General features: G+C 48.4%; 1 protein-coding gene and 1 long non-coding RNA gene across 5 annotated transcripts in view; one reads left to right on the top strand and one right to left on the bottom strand.

Moving 5' to 3' along the window:
- LOC141572225 (uncharacterized) overlaps positions 1-9199 on the bottom strand; it is a 44266-nt gene extending 35067 nt beyond the window's left edge. For both annotated transcript variants that reach the window (XR_012497492.2, XR_012497491.2), the window contains exon 1: positions 8428-9199. This is a non-coding gene — a long non-coding RNA (uncharacterized LOC141572225). The remainder of the gene's footprint in view (positions 1-8427) is intronic.
- A 3690-nt stretch (positions 9200-12889) lies between these two features.
- The window catches only part of FCHSD2 (FCH and double SH3 domains 2), a 212517-nt gene continuing 206092 nt past the window's right edge, over positions 12890-19314 (top strand). The window contains exons 1-2 of one of the 3 annotated variants that reach the window (XM_019744393.3): positions 12890-13648; positions 15433-15530. In XM_019744393.3, the coding sequence (XP_019599952.2) occupies positions 13628-13648; positions 15433-15530 (119 nt within the window). In that variant the 5' untranslated portion in view covers positions 12890-13627. Of the gene's footprint in view, positions 13649-15432; positions 15531-19314 lie in introns of those variants that run through there. The other 2 variants (XM_019744394.3, XM_074335812.2) reach the window with 2 other exon arrangements.

Here is a 19314-nt window from a genome sequence, read left to right on the forward strand (position 1 = left end):
CAGGGTGTTATCACTGTCTGTGTTCCCATATCCCGCTCCCCGCCAGGGTTGCCTCCTTTCTATTCTATAGCCTTAGGCCCAGCAGCTCACCTGGACCACAGAAAGCACTCAAAGAACAAGCTGAGGGGATCAATGGTGATAAGTGCACATCCTCCCCGAGGCCCTGTAACAGCTCTGCACCTGACAACCCAGAAGAAAGCAGGTCAGTGGCAAGTCAGGGAATCCAGAGATGGAACACAATAGTCCTGAGCACTGGCCTCTGGAGAACAGGAAGGCCAGCTGACCTTGGTGAAGTAAGAATCAGGACTGGGGCCACCTCTTTTGGTTTACCCTCCACTGGCCTCCCAGCTTCTTTGGCTCAGCAACGCCCAGGATTCCTGGCATGTCTGCCTCTGGCCTAAAAATACCCTGGCTGCCTAGCACCTCCCAGATGTCTGAGCGCTGAGTCTGTGATTTCCCTGCTGGTAATGGGTCAGCCCTGACATGGGCAACCGGGGGTGGCTCAAGCAGCTCAGGCCACTTCCTCTGCCTCCCAGAAGCTTGGCCCAGCCCCACCTTCCAACCCCTGCAAAGCAAGTGGGTGTAGAGGCCTGACTGCCTGAACTGAGAGATGACAGAGATTGTTGACTCCAGTCCCTTCTTGCAACAGATCGGAGAACTGAGGTCCAAGGACTTGCCCACGTCACTCTAAGTTCCCCCTCACACCATTCCCCAGCGCTCTGCTCACGCCTGCTGCTGCCTCACTTCCCATGCTGCCTCACGTCTGTGAGCCAGATCTGACTTCCCCACTTCAGACGTAAGCTCCTGACAACAGTGATGGGGAGGATCCGTGTGGTCCCACGGCCTGGAAGAGTGTCCAATCTAGAGCTTGCCTCAGTACATGTAGATTGGATTAAACACTGTAGTGGCAGGCAGGGCTGTGCACAGAACCCTGGGCTGGAGGACAGAGCCTCTGGGTTCGAATCCAGGGCCAGCCACTGTGATATTGTATGTCTCCAATTGTTCTGGGTGAGCCTCAGTTTAATGAGGGCTTAGATGCGATGGTGTCCAAGGACTGAGCCAGCTTTGCTATCCTGAAGCCATGAACTGATGGATATTCCTGTCCCTTCCTCTGCTCCACTGTGTGGGGGGAGATGGCAGGTACTACTGGTTCCACCTCAGCTTCTGCTCCTCCCTAGGACCTCTGAATATCCCACGTCTAGTCCCAGGCCCTTAGGCCCAGCTCTTCCCTCTGGCTCCGTGGCTGGGTGCACACCCCCAGGGGTGAACACCACCATCCCATCCCTCCCTGATTAACTATGTGACCTTGGGTAAGGCATTGACCTTCTCTGGGCCTGTTTTATCACCTCTACAATAGAGATAATAAGGAGAGGAACGTTAGGAGGAGCAAAGGAGATTCCACATCTCAGATTTCAGGTCACAAATCTCCTCCTGCAGAAAGTCTTCCCTGACCTCCCCGAATGGCTCCGGTGCCTTCGCTGGCTCTCCAGTTCTGTCTTTCCCTCCCTCACACCCTGTCCACACTGAGTGGTCATTGTCTCTCTACGCATCTATATGCATCTATGCACAGGGTAGGGTTTCTTCAAGGCCAGGAGCCTCCAGAGCCCAGTATAGTCTTCACAGGTGAAATGCATGGGAAGATTGTTGACCAACAAAGTGAGTGAATAAAGCCTGTGGGAAAGGCAAGAGTTGTGCAGAAGTCAGGGAGTCTGAGCTAAAAGTGGCCTGCTTGACAGGGGGCTCTGATGGGAGGAACATAGAGAGCTCCTTGGAGCCCTTCCCTCACTTCTCTTTTTAGTGAATTCATCGTTCAAGATCCTGGGAAGCACCGTCTTCCCTGAGAATCCCGGTCAGTATCTCTCCTGGGCCCACAATGTACTCTGCTGTGGGATTTCTTTACATATCTGTCTCCCTGCTCCGGAGGTGAGTTTCCTGAAGACAAGAACCCCCGTGGATCTTACACACCAAGCTCTGGATCTGGCATGAGTCCAATAAGAGTTATAGGGGAAATGCTTTCTGAATCCATCTTGGGGTTGAACTGCCTGATCTTTAATGCCCCTTCTAGCCTTGGGAATATTAATTTACCAAAGTGAGAGAAGCAGAGCAGCAACCTGTTGTCTTCCTTCTAGAGGACACTCCAAGCCTGTGTGGGTTAAGTGTGAGCTGGTGAAAAGGACTGATAAGAGCGCCTGGACTTTTCTTTCTGCTGAGGGACGGCCACAAAAACCAGACTTTAGGCATAAAAGGTCCCTGGATATCCCAAAGATATTCCTTAAGCCCTTGGTCTGAGCCGATTTACTTGTATTTTACAGGTTAGTTTTACACCCTTGGTGATCTAGTTGTAAACAGTTTAAAGGCTAATTGGCAGCCAGGTTGGGGGTAAGAGTTGCTGTTGCAGGCAGGCACTCAGGAGGCAGCAGAGAGGAGACGCACCTGATGGGCTGATAGAAGGGAGATCCAAAAACAAAACAACGTCACACAGGAAAAAGCACTTCAGAGCAACACAAATTGGGACCATTTAGTTCAGGGTCAGGCCTCCTAACAAATAAATGCCCCTGGGTACATCACTGCATCTCTGCTCTGGGAAATTCCCTTTTTGGCCTCAGTCTCCCCATCTGTAAAATGAACAGGTTCCACCAAGGGCTCTGAGGGTTTATGATTCTGCAGGAGTTTCCTCATGTGAAGCCTTTCACTCCCCAAATCTACAGGTTAAATGAGGTTTCGTCAAGGTCAAGATTTCTTTCTCCTGGGGTTTTGGTTAATCAGGCTTTTCTGCCACAAACTCCCCAGGGCAGAGACTGTCATTAGGGGCAGTCCACTACCCAAGCAATCTGGGCTGGGCCCCCTAGAAGAAACAAAATTCCCCAGGAGCTGGCACAGAAACTGTGGCCCTTGGTCTGCTTGCTGCCTATAGAGGAGGTGAAAAGGGCCTATAGAGGGGGTGGAAAGGAAGTCTGGCTCTGAGTGAAACGGAAGTGCCTGAGATCTGACAGTTGTTCTCAGTGCTCTGCAGCCAAGAGGGAAGTAAAACTGTCTAGGAATCTGGCAGCTTCCACCCTGAAAGCCCATGGGACAGCGACAGGTGAGGCCTGGTATAGGCCTGCTCTCTGTTCCAGAGCCTTGGCCCAGGCTGGGGGAGGTCGCTGGAGAGTAGGCTGGCACAAGGACCTGGGGAGGGCAGAGGAAAAAGCCTTGAAGCTGGTTCATGACCTTGGGCAAATCTCTGTGCCTCTTTGGGCCCAGTTTCCCCATTTGCAAAAATGGAGTTTGGGTTAAATTTGCCTGTGTCATAAGGATTTCTGGAACGGCGGGCCCTGGGGATATAGAGACACTTTGGTTACAAGAAACCTGGCCTGTTATCTTGCTTGTAAGTGATTCACAGCCTGGTGGGAGATACAGAATCATGGGATAATAATGATTATCAATGCATGTATAGGTGCTGAAAACTCTTCACAGAGAGCACGTAGGCCAGTCTGGGGGCTCAAGGAGAGTACCTGAAAAGGTTAAGTGGCTTGCCCAAGGTTGCATTGCTAAAAAGCAGTCCAGCTGGGAAAGGAAAGGGAGTTCAGAACAAGACATAACTAAATAACTTGTGCGGAGTGCTGTCATCAAGATCTGAAGAAAGCTGTGGAGACCCAGAGGCAGAAGCATTAATTATGACGTGGGGGAAGGAGAAAGGCTTTGTAGAAGCAGGGGTTCTAAGCTGGGATTTGAAGGGTGAAGATGAGAAAGGCAGAGAACAGGAGAAAAGGCTGAAGGCAGAGGAAAAAGACTGTTCAGAAGTGTGAAGTTGCTAAGAGAGCCTGATGTGTCCTTGAGACGTGCATATAAATATGTCGTGTTTGGTACAAAGGGCCCCTAACACGGTGAGACTGAGATGAGATGCGTAGACCAGCAGGAATCATTCGGCGAAGGGCTTAGAATGTCACTTTCAGAAGCTTAGCCTTCATTTGTAGGACAGGGAGACCTACAGAAGGGTCTCGAGCAGAGGAGTGCACGGTCCAAACACCATCGTGAAGGGCTTGCTCTAGCTGCCAGGAGGGCAGAGGCTAGGAGAGAGCCGGGTGGGGGACAGAGGCGGGAATGAAGGCAAGCAGGCAGCGACAGAGGCTTGACGTTACCTAGATCAGTGTCAGGCCCAACCCCTGTCAAGAAATGGAAACTTTTCTAAAGAAAAAAGAAAAGGAAATTGAAACTTTTGAGGAGCCTACAGAGGTGTGAAGAAAATGAGAATTGAAAGGTGGGCCCTGCTATGGCTGTGGTCTGGGCAGGTGCGGTTAGCAAGGAAACTGCTTGGGTTGGGGTACCTGGCAGCACAACTTTGAGGGAGGTGAGATGGCTTAAGAGAATGTGGGAGGCCTGTCCTCAGGCAGGAGCCCTGTTCCAGGCTAGGGAAGGGGGAGGGCCATGTCCTGAGGGAGGCCAAGTGGCAGCCCACTGTGTGCCCCACCTGCCCCTGGCTCCTACCCTCAAGGATCCCACTTCCTTCTGCCAAGCCTTTGCTCCAGTCGTTTCTGAGCTTGTCCTCCCTGCCTATCCAGCATCTCGTGGTTCCTGACCAGGCCTTCCGTAGCTCTGCCACCCCCCTGCCTGTGATCTGACCATGCTCTTCCTTCAGTCATGTCTTGTTCTGTGGCCTTGGTTTACTAAACTAGTGACTATTACCTTGCTATAGGTCCCTTTCTCTCGTCTGACTGTGCCCACAAGGGTCCTTTAGCAGTGACAATAAATCAGTCTGATTGTGGGGCCCCCAAAGAAACCACATTGTGCATGCCTGCCCTAGAGCAGGTGCACGGGAGGGCTGTTCACAGACCAGGCTGGTTGGTTCTTTGTTCTGGGGGAAGTCTTGACCTGACTGAGCCGAACAGGCAAAATCCAGGTCGAGGGTCTTACATTAGGCAGGAGGCCTGAAGAAAGCAATTCGCCGCTAACAGTTCAAATGAAGAGACTTACTGGCAAGACTGCTGTACCGAGGTGTGGGTAGGTTAAGGGCACAAACAAAAGAATGGCACAGTACCCACCCAGAGATTATGGCTGAAGGAGGGGATAGGAATCATGTTACTGGAGCCCAGCGAGAGGTAGGGCTGCCTGGCAGGAATGGGGTCAAGGAGGCAGTGTGAAAGGCACCAAAGCAGGGAGGGAGCAGAAGCACAACTAGCCCAACCTCTTCTCGCAGCCTCCAGTCTCCGGTTGTTTCTCATTGTCCAAACCCAAGTGGAAGCCAGTTGGTAAGGAGGCCTTGGTGCAGCCCATGGGGGCCAGCCTCCTGGGGCGCCGGGCAGGACCGAGGGCCCGGGTGGGGCTGCAAGCGGAGACTAAGCATCTCCAGATATGCCTGAAAAATGGTAACCCAGGTAGAATATCTAGATGATGCCTAAGGCCTTGAGCCAGTCATTTCTCTGTGATCAGTGCTGGGGTGGAAAAGATTTTTCTGGCTGCCTCAGGGAGAAAAGACCAAGCTTCACCTTTATATTCACTTTGCTACCATCTAGAAAGCACTGTCTAGTCATGATAAGTCCAGAACTAGAGAATGACAGAGCCACGTGAGCTTCAAGGGTAATCATCCCTCCATACACAGTGACTGAGGCCCAGAGAGCGAGACCTGGGCCCAGGACCACAGAGCCAGTGTGAGATGACACCGGAGAGGCAGGCAATATCTAGATTATGCAGTGAAGGCCACATCATTAGCAAGCAGCAGTCTCAAAATTCAAACTGGTCCATCTGACTTAGAATTTGACCCAAGCTCTTAACCCAGCTCCCAAGCTGAGTTCCCTATGTCCAGGGAGAAAAGGCACTGGAGTTAGTGTGACCCAGTTCAAGGTGCCTTGTCCTTCAGACATGTCCATCCTCTCCTTTATGGTCCACGCACTCAAAAACCACCCCCAGGGAGGAGCAGCAGTGAGGTCACAGGCCCAGCAGAGGTTGTGAGGACAGAGGGCTGAATACGAACAGACGACAGGCCGCCAGGCACACCCTCCCTTAGGGTGATGTACTCTGTGACCTGGCTGCCCACACTTAATGTTCCACAGCTGGTGAAGCTCTGGGTCTTTAGGTTTTCAAATCCAGCGTGCCTCATCCTAGGTGTTGGGGATACTATGTGACAAATAAAATCTCCTCCCAGAGACCTATGGGGATGGGGACACTGACTGGATGGCTGAGACTGGCAATACTCGTGCCTATTACAGAGCATGACGAACATCATCAAGGAGGAATGCTTTTAAATCTCAGAGCAAATATGTAAGCGGGACATGCAAGGTACAGCCCACCTTTGTAGGCTCATTTCCCAAGATTGTTCCCAAACATGGCTCACACCCATCCTGTCTGCGGGTTTTGCTTTTATTGTTCCTCTCCTGGTCCTGTCCTCCTCCCATACATAAAGGCCCGCTTCCACTGCTGCAGTAACCATTTGCTCAATTAAACTGTTGCAGCCCAGTTCCCAAGAGGAGGGGCTGGGTGAGTCCAGAAACTATGATAGAGTAGTTAACCTCTGAACACTGAAGCAGGGCCATCTGTGTTCGATTCTGCTTCTTACCAACTGTGTGATCATAAGCAAGTTACTTAACCTCCCTGAGCCTCAGTTTCCACATCCTTAAAGTCAGGATAATTGGGTATTGTGGGAATCAACCGGTTATGAACGCCCTCGGAGCTGTATCTAGAACTCCACATGCATACAATAAATGTTAGCTATTATTATTATACCTATTATTAGGAGCCAGCCAGGTGTGCTGGTAAACAACTCCCCACACCCAAGCAAAGCTGGTACACACACACACTGGCTCCACATACAGCCATGCTTGGAGATGGGGCAGGGTGAAGAACTGTAACCCCATTTTAGAGATGAGTAGAGAGAGGCTCAGAGGAGGCAGGGGCATTCATTTATTCACTTAACAAATATTTTGGGGGGCAATTTCCAGGTGTCAGGTACTTCCTCTCTTCCTATACCAAACTTACTGAATCCTCAGGGTAGGGGCTGAGGTCCCTGTGTTTTAAACAAGAACCCCTAGGTGATTCTCAGCTCAGGCAACTTTGAGAAAATGCTTGTATTCTAGGATGCTAGGGCAAGCATCTTACCATATGCCAAATGGGGACCTGGGTTTTATGGGGGATACCATCTTCTGGGGGCAGATTTGCAAAGTAGTTTGGCAGCACAGACCCTGGAGCCTGATTAATTTGGTACAAATCTCAGTTTGCCACTGATTGGCTGTGTGACCCTAGGGTAAAATGGGGCTAACAGAACCTACTTCAAAGTCTTTGCGAGAATTAATATTTGTGTGAAGTGCTGACACATAGTAACTATTATAAAATACGAGCTATTATTTTTACCGTGCCCAGTGTAGACAAGCATCAGAGAGAAGGCGGGGGTGGTGAATTTGATGCTTTTTACCCCAGGATTGGCTCTGTCTACAGCGTTGGCGGAGTCTGTCTCTGCAAGGAGATTCACCACCTGCTCCCTTCTGCTGAAAGAGCTTCCCCAGAGCCAGGGAATTCCCTCCCACGGTGACTGATAGCAGATCCCAGCATTCTGATGCCATGTTCTCTGCATGGCGAGAATTAGATCACATCTCAGAGGCTGGACTGGGAAGACAGGCAAGTTTAGGTGTTGGAGGTGTCCCTTTAGGAGGGCTGAAAATGAGAGGGGAGAGCAGGTCCTGGGGGAGCTCCACACACTGGGCCAGCTTTGGCTGAGGGTGGTGCTCAGCTTGCCCAGGCCACAGGACAGGGGTGTGTGGATGTGCCACAGCCTGGGGAAGGGTGGGTGCCCAGGAAGGAGAGGCAGGATGTCAGGGCATCTGCCAGTCCTTCACGATGCTCATTTTTGCCCCCTGTCCTCCCACGGCAGGGAGCAGGAAAGTGTCTTTTGTTTTGGCATTAACTGGGCAGGCTGTGGGAAGGTACGCAGCAGGCTTCCTCAGCTGAGAGGATCGGCGTCCTTCATAGGCTTGAGCACAGTGGTTACAGAGCTGCCACTTCCTCATTTTGTGGTCCCTCCCCCACAACTCCATCTCCCTCCCCTGGTCCCTGCCTTACCCCATCCCTCAGCTCAGCCTGGGGAGTCCTTGCCATGGAAGGGCTCTCAGATGGGTAGCATCCTTCTCGTTCCAGGCTGGGTTTTGGAGAAACATCCTGGTATTACAGATGAGGACATGAAGGCTGAGGGAGGGCAGGGACTTCCTGGGGCTTCATGGTGAGTCAGGAGCAAAACCCAGGACTGTAGTTGGGCTAAACCTCCTCCCATGAGAATTCCTCTTTTTTGTTTTATTTTTTTAAAATTTACAAACAAAACCAGAACAAAATGAATGGAAACTGAAGGAAAACACATGCACGTACAAAGGAAACTTCCATGTGTGGGCCAGCACGGTTGCAGGCGTTTTATATAAACATTCCCATTTAATTCCCACCACAACCCCACAAAAAATCATTATTTACCTTTTCTGGACACGGGAACTCAGTTGAAAAGAGGTTTCAGGACTCGGTCAAGAAGCCAAAGCCAGGTAGAGGAGACACTGGACGACTAACTAAGGTTGGTCTGACCCCAAATCCCCGATATCACCCCTCTACCCTAACCTGTTTTACCCATCAGTCCTAGTTTCACAGAGTTGTAATCACAGTGCAGCTCCCAGTGGGAAGCCCCTTCCCTGATATATCCAAGGATGGGTAGTCACTTGCTCACATAGCTCTTCGGCCCTTTACCAATCACAGACCTATTATTTCATTTAACCTGCACCACCCCCCAGAAGGAAGACGGGACAGAATTTGTAACGTAAAGTCATACTCAGCAAGTACCTGGCAAAGATAGGACTAGAACCTTGGTTTCCTGCCTCCTGATTTCAAAACCATGTGACTGCCAGCTCCTGCTAGAGCCCTGGGACTGGCTGTCCCTTCATCCCCACCCCAAGTTGTAATATTCCCTGGCAGGGGCACCTGCCCCAGTGCCTGCCTCTCAAGAACTAACCTCCGGCCTTAGATCCCCGCTACTACCAGGTAGAATCTGGGTCCTATGACTCTCCTGGCCCTGCATGTCCTCGATTCACTGCTGTGACCTTTTGTCTATGTGTTGAGATTGGGAGCTCTTGGAGTGCATGCAGGGCCTGGCGCTTACCCCAGAGACCTGCTTATGACTGAGCCCAGAATAAGGGGATTGTTGAGTGATGCTGGATGATATCCAAGGTCTGGTTCTGCCACAAATTCACTCTGTATCCTAGGGAGAGCCCCTGCCCTCTTCTGGTGGTCAAAGATCTCAAAGCTGCATTTCAGCGGGCTGTGATTCTCTTGGCTTAAGAGAAGACGAGTGGAGGAGACATATCCCCACGCCAGGCTGACCGTTAAGGGGATTAGCTCAGGTAGGAGCAAAGGCCTCTATGTGTGTGCATGTGGGATGGAGGTGGAGGGGGAAGGTGACTAGGGTAGAAGGAAGGTGAATAGGAGTGGGGTCCACAGACTGCATTGTCTGCAGCCAGGCTCTGCGGGGTGCAGGCAGGAAATAACTGGCATCTGTAAGTGGGGGATGACAGAGAAGGAAAGGAAGTAGAGGGTCTGTGAACCCCAGCTGAAGGAAGGGGGGTGCGGTATGGGCAGATGGGTTGGTGGCCACCTTCTCAGGAGAGAGCCTTGGGTGGAGTGCCAACCTGTCCTGGGTACCCACTCTTGACTGGGCTGGGATTCTCTTCATGTTCTAGCCATGTTCAAGGGCTGCTGCACACATTGCCTCCCTGGGGATTTTCCTGAGAGCCCTGTGGAATATTGGAATAGCTCATCTTCCAAAGCCCATTCATATACCTGCTCCAGGCCAACTTTCCATCCTGGCTCTTAAGCTTAGAATCATTTTCCTTCTGGGAGACTGCACAGCAGCACACACACTAGAGGGAGAGCACAGCTGCAGAGCTAGAGGGAGCCAGGGGCCAGGCATGGCTCTGCTGTCCTAGCTGTGTGACCTTGGGTAGGTCATTTCACCTTTGAATCTCAGGCTGTGAAATCTGTGAAATGGGGTCATATTTATCATGAGGGGTTGTTGTCAGGGTTAGAAACAATATAAATGACATGTCTTGTTCAATGCCTGAAACATGGAAAAGGCGACATAAATGGTAGCTGTTATTCCTTCCTAGGGTGAGAAGCCTCCTTGATGGAAGGGAGCCAACACCTGCTCGCACAGCCCCAGGGATGGGGGAGTTTGTCCCCTCTAGGGGTGGCTCTGCCTAGAAAACCTCCTTCCCTATACGCAGCTGAGACCTGTCCCAGTTCGGTCTCTGGAGCCACAGTACATGCTACTCTGTGGCCATGGGACAGCTCTGTGGCATCTCCCCCAAAGAATCTTAAGAAATCTTACTGGTAACATGGTCCTTGCCCACTTTGCAGGAGAAAGGCTCTGGAAGTCTCCAGCCTGATTCAAAGGGGTATATGTGTATTTTAATTCAGGCTTGCATAAATCACAGAAACCTTTTCCCCCTCCCTGTGACTTTGGAACATATGGATTGTAACCTCCTGAGTCTGCTTTTTTCTTGTGTGAACTCTCCTAATTCCTTTGAATATTCCTCATAGAGGCAAATGGGAGAACAGGGTTCTGGTCCCAAATCCATTACTTCAGGGCAAGTCACTTATATTTAATGAGCCTCTAGTTGCCCATTTGTAAAATGAAGAAAATACTATTTCATAGGACTACAATTAAGATTAGCTTGGAAAAGTAACATGAAAGTTTGGAGTTTGGAAGTTCGGGTGGTAAATATTAAATGCATACTTTTAAAAATCATTTTTGAAAAAGCAGTTAGTAGGCATGCCCATCTGGTGTTGCCCCTTAGTTTTATAAAACCTCCAAAGGAAATTATTCCAGAGAGTCAATGCCATTCCTGGTTTCACAATAACGACAAATAAGGGGGGGAGGATGCCTTCTTAAATTCATAAAGTGAAGCCCCAGGGTTTGACTTAATTTGTGAAGAGTCTACTAAGTTCCAGGCCCATTCACTTACCTTATTCTGCAGTTGGAACCAAGACCCAGAGAAAGCCCAGCAGATCAGTGGTAGAGGCTGGATCCAAGTCGCCCAACATCCAGCATATTTATAGCCCCAGTGCTCACTGCCAGAGGAGGAAGGTGAAGGGAAGATAGTCTCTGGGCCAGACTAGATACACGCAGGACTAGGATTCAGCAAATCTTTCTCAAGCACCTTCTATGTGTGGGCCACTACATCTGGGCAAGCACTCTTACCCTTCCCCACTGTCATTCATGGAATGGTTGGTTTGGAACTCAGCCTTGGTGAAGGCCTAGGCTGACACGTTTTGCTCATCCCTCTATCCCTGCTGTTTGGTACAAAGACTTGGCACAAAGCAGGACCTTAGCAAATATTTTTGAATGAATGATGAATCAGTGAGCATTTATTGAGCACTATGTACCAGGTCTTGTGGTACGAGAAAATCTATTTAATACAAGCCTGCAAGGCTGATATTATATCCCCATTTTTACAAGTGAGGAGATAAAGGCTGAAAGAGTTGGATTGACTCACTCAAGGCCTCGCAATGAATTGGTGGTGGAGCTGAGACTGGAGCCCAGCCTGACTACCTCTGGCCTGGGCCCTAGGTATTGACCCACAACTCTCAGGGAGCTGGGTCTCCAGCCACCTGTTCTCTTGCCCTAGGCCTTCCCTGATAGTAACTGAGGACCCTGCAGAAGGGCTGACTTTTGAATGGCCTCAAGAACAGAAATAGCAAGCTTGGTCTCCTAGTTTACACATAGCTCTAGATTAAATCTGATTCAACATAGCTCTGATTCTATCACCTTCATGTACAAGAATCTAGGCTAACTCAGTGTAAACAATCTGGGTTCAAGTTCCATCTTCCCAACTTCTGGCCATGTGGCCTTGAGCAATTTACTTGGGTCTCTCCAGGCCTCACTCACTTTCCTGTTTTGCCTGACTACACTTCTGAGAACAGGTGTCTGAGATGCCAACTTCTGATAAAACTATGGGGCAATCTAGTTCACCCTCTATACAGCCCTGTGGCCCCAGAAGAGGGTTTATTCTTCTAAGGACTCCAAGGGAGGCAGATACCCCTACTGCCAGATGGTCTGGACAGAGCAGGAAGGTACTGGGGTCGTGTGGTGGTGGGTATGGGGGCTGCCTGGATGAGCATCTTGATTGGCAGATGAGGCAGCCCAAGCTCACTTAGCCAACTAGAGGCAGGCAGAGTGGACCAGCATCCAGAGCTCCTGATTCCCAGACAAGGGATTCCTCTGCCCCTGCTGCCTCCTCTACTTTTCCTAATGGAGCATCTGCACCTGTGTCTCTATAACCCAAAGAACCCTTCGTGATCCAGAGATTCTAGTCCTACTGTGTGACCTTCAGAAAGTCTCCAGTTCTCTATGGGCCCTATTCACCCCATCCATGAAATGGGGGCCCTGCCTTTAACGACCTAACTGTTCCCTTCCAGCAGAGTCCATGCTCTTTGACTTGAATGCCCTGTAGCAGAGAGCTGTTCTTTTTCTTTAAAGGGGAACTACACCCCCCCCCCCCCCCCCAGCCCCCCAACAACAGTCAGGCACCTGCGGTCTGCTGTGATAAGACTTGTTAATGCTCGCTCCCTTGGTGCCTATCTGCCCGGCCCATTTGCTCGCGAGAGAGGGGTGTTGGAGGACCGCGATGAAGCGAAAACCGGAACTCTCCTACTGTCACAGGCAAACTGACCCCTTATCATTGTAAAAACTTCACTTTGAATGTCCACGACCCCCCAGCCCGCACAAACACTGCAGCCGCAAAAGCCAGCGGGACGTAGGGGCTGCTTGTGCGCGTGCGTCGGCGCAGAGCCCTCTCCCGCCCACGTGCGCGCCCCCGATCGGAGGCGCGCGCCTCGGCAGGCTGGCGGGAAAGCGCGCGGGAAGCCCCCGGCTGGCTCCCAGTGTGGGGGAGGGAGGACAGGAGGCGTTTGGAACGTGCCACTCTTGAGGAGGACGGGGGGATTTTCGTGCTCTGCTAACGTTCCTGCCCCTCCTATTCGCCGACCGATCCGTTAATTCCCCCCGTCCCCGCCACGATAGGGAGCCCCACGCCGCGGCCACGGGACCTGGAACCCGGCTCGGGCCTAAGCTGTCCCCTCCGCCGCCGGAGCGGGGCGCTGCGCCTCGCGGTGGGGCCGGAAATTCCCGCGGCCTGAGTGGAGGAGCCGAAGCTGAGAGCGCGGCACCGCCTTCACCTCCCCGGGCTGGGTGGGGGCGTCAGGCCCAGCGAGGGCCGGGCTGCCTGAGTGGGGGCGGGGGACCGCGTCTGTGAGGAGCCCCGGAGCCGACGGCTGGCGGGGAGCCGGACGACGCGGCTGCTCCTCGAGAGCCGACCGGCGAGCTGGGAGACTGAGCCCCAGCTCTCGGGCCCCCGCCCCCTCGCGGTCTCCGCCTCCTTCCCTTACACACCCCCCAGGCCGCCAGAGCCCCAGGCTTTCCCGGCGCTCCTCCTCCTCCTCTTCACACTCGCCCTCCGACCCGGGTCCTCCTGCCGCCTGCCGGCCTTGTTCCCTCCCGGGCTAGTCCTCGTTCTCAGGCTCTCCTTTCACACACACACGCGCCGGCTGGGCCGTCCCCTCCCCTCGGCCCTCCTTCTCCTCGTCTTAGCTAACGCCGCCGTCGGTGGAGGATTGATGTCCCTTCAGCATCATGCAGCCGCCGCCGAGGAAGGTGAGGGTGCAGTAGGGGGGCTTCGGGGCTTGGGGAGGATGCGTCCAAGGAACGCGGCTGGGGCGACCGCTGCGCCCCCTCCCCCTTTCCTCAACCGGCCGTGACCGTCGTCGCCTCTGGCTTGTCACCGAGATTCCGCCGGTTCTAGGCGGGGGGGCACGGGTGTGAGGTGACTTTCCGACGGAGGGGCGGCTGAGGTTCGTCCCTTCCAGCACGCGAGAGACCCCCGACATTTCAGAAGAGTTTCGGGTGTGCATTTGTGTGCGCGCGCATGGCAGTGCTGCTCGCTGCAAAGTGCATTCTCGGGGCTGCACCAAGGGGAGGCGGGGGAGCCCCTGCAGCTTTGCAGAGCCTTGTGCTTGTGTGATTGTTTAGTCTGCACCAGGTTTGAGCCCTCCAGCTGCCTGTCGCCACCCTCGCCCATTTTGCAAATTTGCAGGGAATTTGTTTTTAGCCCAGCCTTAAGGTTTGGCCTGCTTTTCCCACGGGGCGGGCCGAAAAGAAGTTGGAATAGTCACCGCCCCCCCCATCCCAGGGGAAAACAAGAAATTAAGCATTGACCAGGCAGTCCTGCCTTTCTCTGTCCCCCATCCCATTCCTGCCCCGTCCCTCCTTGTAGGGGGCCAGGAGGCGGTGGTGCTGTCCTCAGGAGAGTGAAAACCGGGCAGTGTGTGGCGGGTGCACCGCGATCTGGATTTGGGGTGGGAGTGACGGTGCTCCGGGCTTGTCAGCAGCTTTACTGCTGCACTCTCTGAGAACTGTTTCACAGCCCTCTTCTCCACGTTTCCCAGGGGCTGAGGCTGTGTCCTTGTCTTTTTAATCCTGCAGATAGTTACTGAGTGTCTACTCTGGGCGCTGGGTGGAGGAGGCTGTTCTATCCTCCCCTCGTGGGCAAACGTTTGTTGAATATCTAACTCACTCGTGTCTGCTTCCTCCTCTTTCTTTCTTAATCCGGGTTTCTTCAGTTAAGTGAGTCTTTTTTCTCTCAAAAACGTACCCCGACCCCTCCGGGTAGCCTCAGTCCGGCGGTGGTGATTCCAGGCCCACTGTAACCTGGAATCCTGGGGTCCCGGCCTGGCGGGCGAGGCACTGGCCAGCTTGCATTTGCTGTTCTGGCTGTTTAAAGTGGAGCCGCCGCGGGGACCGGCTTGCTGGGGTGGCTTAGAAGCACTGCATATGCTGGAAGGTCACTTTTGCTTTCTCCTTTGTGAGAAAGATTGTGATTTGATGCGCTGTCAGCGAGTGGAGGGCATCATCCCGAGACAGTGTGCTTTCTTGCAGCCATTATGGAATAATTTATGTAGTCCGTTCATGCATATAATTTCATGATTGTGTAAATTTCAGTCATTAGATATTAGGCATTCTTATGCTCCCTTCTCCCGGCTACACTCTGCTCAGTTCTTCTGGTGGTTAATATCTTTGAATCCTTTTTGGAAAAAACAGAAGACAGATTCTTTTAAAACTCTAGGAAGACCTAGATACATACTGAGCTTGTGCATGAAATTGAATGACTAGCAGTTTACTTTGCACCTCTTTAATCTGTAATTTTTACACTTGTGTACTTACATTTAGCCTCTGTTTCAGGTTATTTGGCTAATTTTTTTCATTGAGTCTCTTCAGTAAACAAAATTAGGTGGCTAATAATGTATTTCTAGTTTCCAGGGGAGAGGTGAGCAAGAGGTGTATATTCTGACAAGTATTAAGTATTTTCCTTAAGTAGTTCTTTTTGTTTGTTTTTTGCTAAAGTTGCAGTAAGGCCTTCATAAATATATGATGTATTTTAGGTGAAAGTTACACAAGAACTGAAAAACATTCAAGTTGAGCAGATGACAAAACTTCAAGCCAAACATCAAGCAGAATGTGATTTGCTTGAAGATATGAGGTAAGGTTATAGTAAATAGTTTGAGAACTTCTGTATCTCTGTTTCAAAGAAGCTTTGAGTTTCCAAGCCCCAGGAACTGATGATGGAATTTCCTTTTGGATTTCCTGCTTTAAGGCTGTTAGAGCTTTGACTCAGCTAGAAATTATAACTGGAACTAACACAATACAAACTTCTTTTCCTTTAGTGGGGGAACCTATAACTTACACATACTATTATGAAAAAACAAGGGTCTTAAAAGTTTATCTGTCAAATTATAATCATTGAAGTTGAAATTCTTATTTAAATATTTCTACTGAATTACAACATTTATTGACCTTAACGATTTCACACAAATTTTTAAACTAACACCTCTGGTTAATGGTTAATATCTAGGGGTGAGCCAGTCAACCTGAGATGATTATATATTAGCATTATTTGTTGGAGCATGACAGATATAACTTTGTCTTTGAACATTAAATTTAGTGGGAAATGTGTTTATCAAATTTTATCATTAAAATTACCTGTATTCATAATCAAGAAAACTTTGAATTTAGACATTATGCCAATTGTGAAAATTGGTATCTTTCTTTACAGAGGGAAGCAGGACTCATTTTACTGAAAGAAATGCCACCATTTTATTTAACAATTCTACAATACAACCCGACAGTTTAACAAACATATTTTGGTAAAAGGATGGACAGTGATTTGCATGTTGAAAGAGTAGCTGCAATTCTTATTTCCCTTTAGTAATAATACATCTATCAAATTGGAATTGGGTCCGTAAACCTCATCAGTTGCCTGTTTTTCCTGTGGTGCACAACCTCATGTTGGTTTCGTGAAAAATATTATAATAAAATTATATGTGTTTGGATAGCTGAATTGTTTGTAGCTCAAAGATTTTAATTTGAAGAGTTCTTTTTTCCTCCCTCATACTTAATTTAATTTAGGTACTATTTATGAGTATTTCTGCTGTATACCTATATATTCAGGCTTTATAATAAGGCATATAAATTTAGTCTCTTCCAATCTTGGATATACCAAGGTCTTCGTTTTTTTGACTGAAAAGTACTCTATTTTAATTCTGTATTTCTTTTTGTTTTTCTGTGGCCATAGGGAAATTTTTAGACTTAAATAATTCCCTGTACAAGATACGTAAAACTCTTCATATGGTTAAAAATTCAAAGTTTTTAACATCTATTAAGTGTACAAAGGTGTTTTAGGGGAAATCTCTAGATGAAAGTAATACATTTTCAGCAGCAGTTCAGAAAGGCAAAACTAGTATGTAAGTGAAGCTCCTCTCTGTGGGGTGTGGGTGATCAGTGGTTATTAAGTCCTGTTGATTATGTCTTATAAAGACTTCCGGTTTACCTTCTTTTCTCTTTCCTCTATTGCCTGTACCTTGGTACAGGAGCTTATGGTCAAATATATTGATACACAGTCACTGTTAAGTTGATGCAGGTTGTTGCTCCTCTGCTATTGTTAAGTTGTTTGTATTATAGCTGACCCCATAACATTTTACTTGTATTATTGCAGTAATATCCTAATTATTGCAGTGGTGTTCTCATATTTTCTACGTCCTATCCCCACCCAATCCTTCCTTTAGTCTGTCTTTCACATTGTTACTACTTAGCGTTAGAAAAACGTTTATTTTATATATATATATATATATATATATATATATATATATATACACATATATATATATATATACACACACACACACATATATCAGGTTCTTTGTGGCCTTCTGGGTAAAGACCAAGCACCTTGTCATAGCATACGTGATGCTCTGTGATCCAGCTGCAAGTGTCCTTTCCCGGCTTTATTAGTGCCATTTCATGCCCATGCATCCTTCTTCCTTATTCTCTCTGCCCTGGCCACTTAGGACTTCTGATTATCTAATTGTGCTGTCTACATTCATGCTTTTCTCGTGCTGTTCTCTGTGCCTATTGATACCCTTCCTCCCACTTATTCACTTGGCAAATTCTGGTTACCACTAAGTTTGCAAATTTGTTGTTCTCTGTGATCTCAAAGAATGTTGATTTTCCACGTGCTTCTGGCTTCCCCCCCATCGGAATTCCTGAAGTTGGGCTAATTCTTACTCGGTTTTCTATCTTTATACCCTTTATTTAGGCGGGCAGAATTTTTAAATAAATGTAACTGGTTATATTTAACTGTACCTTATTTGTTTTTAGGTGAAATATTTTATAAGTTCCATTTGTAGGGGCCATACGGGTGTCTGTTGACCTTGTGTTATACTTTGATTGATGTGGACACGTTACGATGTATTACGTTAGTTGATGTAGAGTATATCTGTATTTATGTATAATGTATAAATACAGAGATTATTGGTGCTCCCAGGATTAAAGGATATTTTATTATTTTAAAGGAGTCAGTGTATTCTTCTTTTGTATTAAATTAGTGGACTGAATCCCTTCAGTCCTATATAGTTGTGAGCAGAATACTGTATTACCTCCTAACACATGAGTTTAGGTTTCTGATTTGCTTTTTTTTTTTCCAATGATAATGCTGAATTGGAAGTTGGTATTCGTGATAACTTCATTTGCTTGAGGAAGATGGTGGTCTAGCTTTTCTGGTCTGTTTTAGCAAGTGGAATGACTTTCTAAAAATTCATTAGAAATCTCTGAACTTGGGTTTTTATATGTATTATGTTGTAAAAGATGTTGCCTGTTTTTCCTTTTTTTGAGGCTCCCACCATGCTCCTCCCCAAAACCCCACAGACAGCACTCCTTCTCACTGATGCCCCTCCAACAATGTTATGCTCAATTTGAGTTAGTATGAATTCACTCAAAAAAGTGCAAATAGCTTTTTATTCTTAATATAAAGAAATTAGTAGGAGAAAAGTTTTTATGACTTTAAAAAAAAGTTAGAAAAGAAAGACCATAGTGCGTTAAACTGTAAATAGAAGAATTTCATGCGGGGTTACTGATAGTTCCCACTCTTCTTCCCCTACTCATCTTCTGGAATTTTGAAGGGAGGAGACCAATTATGATACCTTTGCTTTCTTCCCCTTCTACAGTTCATTTCTTCCAGGGGTGCACATGGAAGCTGATGTGCTGGGAGGAAAGTGTGGGAAGGAGAGATAAGTCATTTGTTGTCAATCAGGGACGTTCCATACTTTGGGGAGATTTTATGCTGAAGTGTTTCCTGTTGACTTTTGCTGTCAGCAGTAGACAAGCACACTTTACTTTCTTTTAAATTTATTATTACTTTTTCGCTCTTTGCTTTTTAAGGCCACTTATAAGTGAATTTTTAAATACTACAGTCTATGTATTACTTATTAGTGTTAAGTATTTAGTGTTGTTTATTCGTATAATGTGCTAAGTAGAGTCAGTAAAGAAAGTTCTTTGCAAGGGCTCAATATAAAGACCTACCTTTTTAGCACACATTTTTAGGACCTCATTATATAATATGGAAAAATCATGGAATTTTAGGGACAAGTGGCTACTATCACATTTGTTGATTTTTATAGATGAAAATGGAAACTGAGGCACAGTGAGGTGAAGTGAATCATACTGAGGAGTTTCCTAAGTTATTTCTCCTAATTTCTAGACTAGTGCACTTTCCCCTATATTTTTGTATTTCCCAAGCTTTTAACCAAGGAACTCATTATGGATCTCATCATTTTTGGAAATATTTTGCCAATCCTAAAGTGCATTTTAACTAACAACTTGTTTTCTTATTTTTTACTATTCATACATTGAGGTGTCAGTTAGCTGTGGTGTCAGTATTTTAAAACTACTAACATGAAACCAGCCAAAGGCAAAGATACCTAAAACTTTAC

The sequence above is a fragment of the Rhinolophus sinicus genome, chromosome 14 (assembly GCF_057876585.1).
Source record: "Rhinolophus sinicus isolate RSI-liver-muscle chromosome 14, RSI-T2T, whole genome shotgun sequence".
NCBI classification, from domain to species: Eukaryota; Metazoa; Chordata; class Mammalia; order Chiroptera; family Rhinolophidae; genus Rhinolophus; species Rhinolophus sinicus.